The sequence below is a fragment of the Schistocerca piceifrons genome, chromosome 1 (genome assembly GCF_021461385.2).
Source record: "Schistocerca piceifrons isolate TAMUIC-IGC-003096 chromosome 1, iqSchPice1.1, whole genome shotgun sequence".
Classification (NCBI taxonomy): domain Eukaryota; kingdom Metazoa; phylum Arthropoda; class Insecta; order Orthoptera; family Acrididae; genus Schistocerca; species Schistocerca piceifrons.
The window spans coordinates 85998194-86008510 of record NC_060138.1 but is presented as its reverse complement, the minus strand read 5'-3'; the positions used below and the strand labels follow the sequence as shown (position 1 = coordinate 86008510).

At 39.3% G+C, this 10317-nt stretch overlaps 2 protein-coding genes across 2 annotated transcripts; both read right to left on the bottom strand.

Annotated features, from left to right (window-relative positions):
* Positions 1 to 601: 601 nt before the first annotated feature.
* On the bottom strand, positions 602 to 1801 carry LOC124779758 (52 kDa repressor of the inhibitor of the protein kinase-like). The gene has a single exon (XM_047253736.1). The coding sequence runs from the start codon at positions 1799 to 1801 to the stop codon at positions 602 to 604; it is 1200 nt and encodes a 399-aa protein (XP_047109692.1).
* A 1526-nt stretch (positions 1802 to 3327) lies between these two features.
* Positions 3328 to 9387, bottom strand: LOC124779599 (piggyBac transposable element-derived protein 4-like). The gene is made up of 3 exons (XM_047253724.1): positions 9273 to 9387; positions 7720 to 9169; positions 3328 to 3448 (listed from the first exon to the last, which is right to left on the bottom strand). Exons 1-3 carry the CDS (start codon positions 9385 to 9387, stop codon positions 3328 to 3330), a joined length of 1686 nt encoding a protein of 561 aa, XP_047109680.1.
* Between the last annotated feature and the right edge of the window lie 930 nt (positions 9388 to 10317).

Genomic DNA, 10317 nt, shown 5'->3' with positions numbered 1-10317 from the left:
TTACTCTATTGTGATAATATTTCAAACAAGATTTAAAAATAATTAGAAGAAATGTTTCATCTGACTTAAGAAATTGTTTCAAAGTCTTTCTAATTAAGTAATTACAATCAGAAAAATGTTACTGTGTTAATTAAGTACCTGAACGATCTTTCCGCAGAGCAGGTGGTTGCCAGTAAGCTAAGGGCTATCTTCAAGGCTGAAGCTACGGCGGGCATGAATTTGGCTTTGTCCAGTATATCAGTCAGGCTTAATTGAGCAATATCTCCTTCAGTTACTTTATTGAGTTTCCACATACTGATCCATGTCCATGCTTCTTCAGTGAAGTTATCTAAAAGATCGCCATAAAATCTTTTGATATTTTCAATTATCCTTTTCATATCTAGGTTGCTTTGAGATTTCATTACCTTTGGGTGCAAGCAGAAAATCTCAAAAGATGCCTTGTTATCTTCTGAAAACCGTTCTTGCAAGGACTGGACTAGGGAATCCAAATATGGAATAAAGAGAGATTTTCTGTAGTACTCAGTGACAGAAACTGATGGATGATTTGAATGACGCACTTGTCGTGGACCACTCACAGTTGTCAAATGCCAGTGACATCTATTCACAGTGCACTATAGTTACTTTCAGCACTTTTCATTATCATTTCAAATTCAGCTTCCACATTTTCTCTGTCATCCAATAACATTTTTACAATTCCTTGAATGTGTTCTGAAACTTCTAACAAGTTAATGTTTACTGATTGTAGGATATTGGTGACAGGTTCTAGTTTGGCTGAATATTTTGCTATGACTTTTAATGTAAGAATAAATGTTGGAGAAGTAAGTGTGCAGTATAGTTGCCAGACTTTCTGACTAGTTTCACGATCTCCTTCTTTATGTAAAATTGGTAATGCTTCAACAATTTCTAAAAACTTATCATTAAATTTCCTTATAGACTTATGCTTCTCAGACCAGCGTGTCTCACACAGTTTTTGAAGGTTCCCAACTAGGACTTTCCTTTGCTTGCTCCCCCAGAAAAAAGAAATTCCTTCTTTGATAGTACCAATGGCTTTTCTAAACTCTGGTAAGGTGTTCAAATCATTCACAACTAAATTAAGTCTATGGCTAGCACAACGATAGAAGTGAGCCTTGGGATATTTCTCAGCAATAATCATCTGCACTCTGCCAATTTTACCGGCCATCATACTGCACTCGTCATAGCCTTGTCCTACCATATTATCTAGATTTAATTCCCAAGCAGATAAAGTAGATATTATTGTGTTGGAGATATGTTTTACATCTAACCTTGCTAATGGTGTAAATCCAAGGAAGTCTTCTCTGACAACATTAGTTGCATGGTCAAAATAACGCGCAGAAAGAGAAAGTTGTTCTGTGCCTGCAATATCCATTGATTTGTCTGCCAAAACTGAAAATGATTCTCTGTTATTGATGGTATTAATCAAATCATTTCTTAGTACTTTGGCACATAAATCATTTTGGGTTCTATGAGAAACATGGGTAGCATTCTTAGGTGCACCCTCAAAACGGTTCCACAGTGTTTCGTCACCTGACTGTAACCTAAATTGTAACAAATCATCAAATACAGCATTTGAATTTGTTTCTCCTCTTAAAGGTAAGTCATGTAATGCACAAAACAATACACAAGAAACAATTGATTTTAACTTTGCACGATTAGTTTGTACTAATTTCGGAAGATTCTCGTTGGCGAATTCTTCCACACTTTTAGTTTTGTTTGTCACAACACTAATGAAATTATTTGACTTTTCTATTACATCTTTATGCCACTTGGAATTCATATGCATTTTTACACAATCATGGAACTTTTTGAAATTTGTGAATGGGCGGCTTATGAATGTACCGTGATGACTACCATGCGTTATGCGTGGGCTGAAAAGCACAAAAACTTGCAGAGGGCACCTTTAACTGCTTTAGAATAGACCAGCCATGGATATAATGACAGCCAGTCTGGTTGAAATGTTCTTTTTGTGCTGTCTATGTCATTCTTAAAATTATAACTTTTTTCAGGTTGCCATGGATTCAATAAAATCCTATACTTTAGGCAATTTTCAATATCCTTTTTTTCAATGTAATTTCAGACATCGGGAATATTGATCGGGATACTGCTACCCTTTTCATCAATGCACTTGAAGCCAGCAGAGGTACTGGCTTCATCTTTTATTTTCTCCATTAGCACAACTACTGGAATTTTTAATAGTGATGGTTGTGTTTAATTCACCAATTTCCTGTGATACCTCATCATAGACACTCTCTTCTTCAACACCTCCACTTTCATTTGTAGTTTTAATTCACTTCTGAGGTACAAAAAACTTATGTATATCTGTCATTTTGCCACTGTATACGCTGCACTTTTACATTCACAACACACAAACGTCTATGCAAATCACTGTCCGTTTACAAGTCACATTGAATTTACACAACCCTTAACACGATGCGGTGCTGAACCTAGCTGAGCGATGACTAAAGAACAGAAGCTGAAATTGTATCACAGTGGTGGGAGGGAGGGAGGGGTTTTGGTTGAACAATGAAACAGTGTGGTGTCCATTAGACCGCAAGCCAGCGACTTTGAGGTTCACGCGATCGTTTGGAGCAGTTTCTTGCGATGGATGTGGAAGTATTTATGGGAAATGTTCCTATTAGAACATAGCAAGACTCATCTAGAACGTTCCGGAAATGTAGGTAGCTCACGCCACACCCTGCTAGATCATGTTTGTTGACAGTAGTTCCAATGACAAATATTTCCTACTTCTACAGACAAGTAGCGATATTAGTGGCCACACAGTACCCTTGAACACTTCTTCAGCAAACGAAAAGGAACATAATACAATATGCTAATTTAAATTAGCATCTGACACTTGTTAACCATTATTTGAAATTTGAAAGAATAAAAGACTCAAGGGAGGTAGCCTTACGTTTGAGGAAATTGTGATGGAGAGCCTCACGCACAAGGGAGGAAACATGAATGTTTACACTGGAAATGCCAATCAGGAAAGTGTCCCCGGATAAAACTGCGGTTGGCCACAGCCACATCAACATTGGAATCAAAACAGTCTGAGACACTGGACTTCTGAATGTCATAGAAAACAGAGTCTGGACCAGCCTCAGGATGCAGCTGTTGGATAAGCTGGTATACAAAGGGGCTGGCTTTGTCCGATGATAAGTGTTTTGCCGGGTGTCACCTGTCAGTCTGTGGAGGAGGAAAGGTTGTTCCATCTGCATTAGGTATCACAACCATGGCTTCACTTTGTGGTAAAACACACAGAAGGGAGGCAGTGGCTGTGGGAACCCCTGGTTTGGGTTGAGGGTTGTGTCACTGTGCTTTGAAACCTTCAGTGACAAGTGCAGCCGACCCATGAGCTTCACCAGAAGAGCCCTGTTGGCCCTCTACATCTGTTGAAGGAGGATCAGATGGGTAAGGTCTATAGGCACACCTGCCAATGACATAGTGACAGTAACACAGGAGCCCTATCTTTAACAGTTATGTGATATTCTTGAAAATGAAGAGTCCCAACTTGGGGCAATTTTCCAGTAAGTAAGTGATTATACTAGTGAATCAATTTGTTGACACAATCAATTTTTCTTCACAAACGGAAGTTGGCCCTCTACATCTGTTGAAGGAGGATCAGATGGGTAAGGTCTATAGGCACACCTGCCAATGACATAGTGACAGTAACACAGGAGCCCTATCTTTAACAGTTATGTGATATTCTTGAAAATGAAGAGTCCCAACTTGGGGCAATTTTCCAGTAAGTAAGTGATTATACTAGTGAATCAATTTGTTGACACAATCAATTTTTCTTCACAAACGGAAGTTCTGCACTCTGTTGGCATTTCAAAACAAATAGGAAAAATCCTTCTTGACAATAAAGGGAAGACTTCTTGGACAACTTAAAGTTCTCAGGAAAACAACACAAATAAATATTTGTGTGAGACTATCCTTTGAAAAGTTATCTTGCAAAAAAGTAGCTATCTTTTTAGATTGCACAGTAGGCAGAAAATTAAAATCCCATGTCATGAGCAATACCAGGAGTCTGTGCCTCAGACTTCACAGCTGGAGCAGCAGGTCACAATGCGCATTGGTTCCAGATTGCAAGGACGGTATCAAGTCTGGGCGGTGACATGGTGCTGGTGAATTTCTGCTTCTGCTAGCAGAAACAGAACTGAATGCTGCTTGCTGGGTGAGGGCAGTGATACCCAGGTGGTAGATGACTACTAGACACCTATTGGTCTGGCAATGTGGGCTCAGATTGGTTGAGGAAAATGGCACTGCAGATACACCAAAAGATCCATTTACATGGTGGCCTCTACCCTCTTGAGTCACAGCAGCAATCTAGCACACAGTTTTCTCATATTCAATTCCACTGTTAAAATGTGATGACATTCAGATGACATACTTGTAGCTTCAGCAGTTTCACGCATTTTCAGTTTCCATTCCTCCGAGACAATTTTATGCACTTCTGCAGTTAATTCTGGGATAGCGGCATCTGCATTTATTTCTGGGTTAGTGGCATATCTTGGCTGATGACTAAGTAAATTATCATCAGAGTTTTCCTGACCAAATTTAAACTTATTTGTTCACTTGATGACCACTGAATATGAAGGAGCAGAGTCCTCCAGTATGCCCAGAAAATCAGTATGAGTTTCCTTTGGTTTCATACATTTCTTTATTTCAGTATTTTCCATCTTCCACAAACTGTGTAGTTGCAGGTTTTTGCATGGCGCTACGTGGGGATGTCATGAACACCATACCAAAATTCCTGAGTGTGGTATGTGAGGGGGAAGGGGTGCTAAAAAGTCTTATTCTCCTCATGTTTTTCTCAAATAGCATAGAAACTGTGGAACCTATTGAAAATTTTTCGAAGTACAAAATGAAACTACCTGGAATTTCCTGCAGAATATTTTTGCAGACTGTCAAAAATATTGTTTTAACAGTACAAAAGTAATGTTTATTTTTAAGTAAAGTGGATTAAAAACAATTACAAAATGTGTATATGACATCTATGTATGATAGAGCCATAGTATGGGATAAATTGTGTTCCATGGGTGCAGAATGGAGTGTGAGGGAAGGTATGTTGCTATAATCTATGTAAATATCTGACCACTGTTCTACACTGCCAGGAGTGAAATAGATTCTTAGCTATCCTGTACAGCTGCTGTGGTGTTCTTATGGGAAAGGAGATTTTCTTAACTATGGTCTCCGCTCAACTTTCAGTTTACGTACAGACTATACCTCAAAAGCATTTCCTGTCCAGTTTTCCTATATGAATTGACAAAATTACTTCATTGAGCTTGTTTCTAGATAGTAGAGTTCCTTTCAGGTGCTAAGCAAGCTTTTATGTAAAATACATTCCTTTAAACAGCGACTGAGGAGTATTTAATTTGTAAATGTGCTGTTGTTAGTGTCCTGTGTAGGGTCAGTGGGAAAGGAATTGTATTGGTAAATGTGACAGCTGTTGCTGTCTGTTGTGGACAGTGTATTGTGAAGCTGTGTAATTGTATTGTAGTCGTTTGGTGGTGAATTAATGAAACACCTGAATGTTATTGCGCTTCTCATGTGATTAATTGTGTTAATGGGTTTGTGCACAAATCTTTTCCACACAGGAATTGTTGGCACATATATAGCCGGTTGCACTAAGTGGTGTCACTAACCACACATTCATGGTGTGTCTCCAAGATAAGTGTGGATATGTATGATTGAATGGACCTGATATGTTACAGTCTAGAACAATAACCTACTATAATCGATTGCTTGATTTACACTGAGGTGACAAAAGTCATGGGATACTTCCTGATATCGTGTTGGATCTCATTTTGCCTGGCATAGTGCAGCCACTTGAAGTGACATGGACTTAACCAGTCATTGGAAGTCCCCCGCAGAAATACTGAGACATTCAGCCTCTATCCATAACCGTGAAAGCATTTCCACTGCAGGATTTTGTACCTGAACTGACCTCTCAGTTATATCACATAAATGTTTGATAGGATTCATGATGGGCGATCTGGAAGGGCACATCATTCACTTGAATTGTCCAGAATGTTCTTCAAACCAGTCATGATCACTTGTGGCCCGGTGAAATTTCACATTGTCCTCCATAAAAATTCCATCATTATTTGGGTAGATGAAGTCCATGAATGGCTTCAGAAGGTCTCCAAGTAGCCAAACATAACCATTTTTAGTTAGTGATCAGTTTGGACCAGAAGACCTAGTCTGTTCTCTATAAACACAGCCTACAGCATTATGGAGCTTCCACTAGCTTCCACAGTTCTTGACAACTTGGGGTCTATTGTTTCGTAGGGTCTGTGCCACACTCAGGTCTTACCTACAGAAATCAGGAATCATCTGACTGGACAACAGCCATCTGGGCTCGAACCAATATGGTCACGAGTGCAGCAGAGGCACTGCAGGTGATTTTGTGTTGTTAGCAAAGGCACTTGCATCAATCATCTGCTGCCATAGTCCATTAATTGCAGATTTCATCACACTGACCTATTGGATTCATTTGTTGTATGTCCCACTTTGATTTGTGCAGTCATTTCATACAATGTTGTTAGTCTGTTAACAGTGGCATCTCTATGTGAATGATGCTCTCTTGGTTGTTAAGTGAAAGCTACTGGCCACTACGCTGTTTGTAGTGAGAGGTAATGCCGGAAATTTGGTATTCTCTGCACACTCTTGATACCATGGATCATGGAATATTGATTTTGAAAATGGAATGTCCCCTGTGTCTAATTCCAGCTGCCATTCCACATTCAAAGGCTTTTAATTCCCATTGTATGACCACAATCACATGATATACTGTTTCACAGGAATTTCCTGACGACAAATGACAGCTCTGCCAATGAACTGCCCTTTTATGCCCTTGTGTAGAGAATACTGCTGCCATCTGTATACGTATATATTGCTATCCCATGACTTTTGTCATTTCAGTATCTGTTGAAGTATGGGAAATTCTATAACACACATGACCTACCACTTCTATTATAGAAGGGTATAGTTTACTCCTCTGAGTCAGTTCAGATGTTGGGAGTGCGGAGGCTAGGGTGATGTATTTTATACCCCGCAGGCTTTGAAAAGTATTCCAGACAGTTAAAGTTGATACAATAAAATCAATATGTGGATAGCACATTACGCTTGGGACAGGCTCTTCAATGTGATAGAGAGTCGACAGTTCAAGCTGTTGAATTGTTTCACATAATAGCTGACTTAACACTCTCTGTACCAGGCCTATTTTATGCACCCGTCCCTAGAAACCGGGCAATTTTACCAATATTAAAAAAATTACTGCATCAAATCTACTGTTTGGATTGTGGCAAATTTGGTACCATCTTGAAGCTGCACATTTCTACTTTAATTCTGAGTGAAAGAAACTACTTTACAATGCACAGCTTTAAGGTACAGTTATAGAAATCACTTAGATGTTTTAAGAATTTAGAAAAAGTCATACGAATAAGGGAATACAATTGTGATTTATTTTTAACCAAAATTGTGGCACTACATTACATGTTTCTGATAGTATACAGTATTACATATAAATTTCACACAGAATCATATTGTTTTTTAGTGTGGAAAATTTTAAAGCAAGGTTCCAGGCAGAGTGCAACGCCACACTGTTCACATTCGTATCGTGTCTCTTTGCGAGAAGCCTTGCCACTCTGTTTCTTGCTCCTGGAACTGCACACGTGACACACACGAGCAGCATACTTCTTAGTAGTTGCAGGTATGTGCTGCAAAAAATGTCTCTTTGTTAGCCGACCTACAGTTCCTTCATTTCTTGGAATGAATTCAAGTGTGTCGTCTTCAACAAGCTGAACTGCAAGCACTGTTATAAAGTCTGTTATTGTAATTTTCTTCCTGTGCACTGCATTGTACAGCCAAAATGCATTTGATACTCCCATAAGCAGCAAATGGAAATATAATTTTCGCCACCATTTCACAGTTCTGTGCTGGAACGGATTGTACTGCAGGCGTTGGTCTCCAATATCCACTCCAATTTTATTGAGGTTGTAATCAAGTACCTGAAGTGGTTTCAATACTACAGACCCATTTCTCTTAGTATGCGTACCAAATGTTGCTTGATGCCTTGTAGACAATGTATACACATCTCTCTTATCTTTCCACTTCATTGCCAATACATTATCTTTACGCCGAAAAGACATTTCGCCCTTTTTCAGCGTAGCAGATACTAAATCTTTAGGCAATCCTTTCCTGGATTTGTTCACAGTACCAACAGCTCCAGTGCCTTTCTCTGCCAGTTGCTGAAATAGCTCTGGACTGGAATAAAATCGATCTAAATACACAGTGTGGCCTTTGTTCAGCAAGCTGCTGTCAGACAACAATCGCAAAATAACCGCAGACGAAGAATTGTCAACAATATGCTTACCAGCATAAACTTCAAAATTTACAACATAGCCACTACTGGCTTCAGCAACAGCATATACTTTCAGTCCATACTTATGAGGCTTATTTTGCATGTAAACACGGAAACTCACACGACCTCGAAATGGGCAAATTCCTTCATCAATTGTCACTTTTTCTGAGGGACGATATGCCTGGATACATCGCTCCTTCAAATTATTATAATATGGCAAAACTTTGTAAAGTGGATGAAATCCATCTTCGCCTGGTTTTTTCTGATTTGAATTGTCAACAAGATGCAAGCATGACAGTATCTGAGTGAAACGCAAACGGCTCATGACATGGGGACAAAAGTTACAACTAAGAACAGGATTAGTGCTCCAATGGTCCGCAATTTTGGGCTTTTTCGAAACACACATGTGGAAAATAATACCCAAGAAACGCCTCATCTCACTTATAGTCACTGGCTTCCACGAACTCAAAACTGAATGGGGCTTCAGATTATTTCCTCTTCTTTTCTTCTGTATTGTCTGTGATGCATACAAATTTGTCTGTCTCTTGAGTTCATTTACGTCACTGTCAGTAAGGAACACTTTACTGCAATCCAGTACAGAACTCGACTCATCAATATCCACTAGTATCTGCCTGGGTGTCGTGTTGACAGGCAGAGGTCGGTAGGTGTCAACTGCAGTCCACTCACTGTCTTTCGGATACGGCACAGCTGCTGGATTTGAAGCAACACCTTCAACATCATTCTCGTCTTCATCTGAAGACAAACTGTCATCAATCTCGTCTTCTAAAAAGAATATCACATTATGTGTAACTACATACATCGTTTACACATGTTCAACAGATATGTGCGTACTGCACAATTACGTGGAAAATTCGGAAATACGTACCTTCAAACACACCATTGCATTCAGAATCGTCTGAATCACTCTCTACATTATCCAGAGTGTCGCTATGATTGATCAAATCCGCAATTTCTGCGTCTGATAAACCGCGCCGAAACATGATGACAAACAACTGAATGATATACAGACTGAGAACGCAAAGATAAGTTTTAACATGAATTACAGCGCTGCCGTGACATCTATGGACGCATTTTGTTAATAAACATCTGAAAAACGTATAGCGCTGGCCAAACCCGTAGAAATAACGTTGCAGTGTTTTGAATGAAATTAAATGTAGCGGCCCGTAAATTTTACGGGCTTGGTGATTTTCGCGCGATCCCAGGCCCGTAAATTTTACGGGCTTGGCGCTTAGAGTGTTAACAACTGTGAGTAAGTACTCACTTGATAAACTGAAGGTAACTCCACTATATAAACACGAGCTTAGTGAAAGTTATTTTGTCTACTCACATATGAGAAGTTGACAGGAAATGCTGGGGAGGTATTGTCTGTCTGTAAACTCCAACTCAAGCAGTGCTCACAGTCAAGAATATCGTCTTTCCCAGAAGAAAACTACAGTTGCTGTAAAGGGTGACTAAGAATCAATTTCCTCTCTAGCAGTGTAGAACAGTGTGCAGATATTTATGTAGATTAGGTCTATATACATTTCTTGTGTTAGTGTTACTACTAACTCATATCTGCATTCCATTCAGTGTTAATGCATTTGTTGTAAAATAAAGATCCCCCGAATATGTCTGGGCACTGGGGAGAGTAATCATAACTTTGTGGAACACCCTGTATTTGATTGTGAGGTAAATGGAATGGGGAATAACCTGCTTAGTGCTGAGTTGATGCAGACTTTTCAAGGAAGGAAGCTCCTAAACACAATCTGGCAACCTACCATCCTTCGCATTTCTACTCCATACATTCCCCCTTTCCCTGGTTACACCCACAGAACTCAATACGTCCATTAATACAGCTCTACTGCACTTAGATGTGATACATACATTTAATATGTGTAATCAACCCACTTCATTTAAAAATAAACATTGAT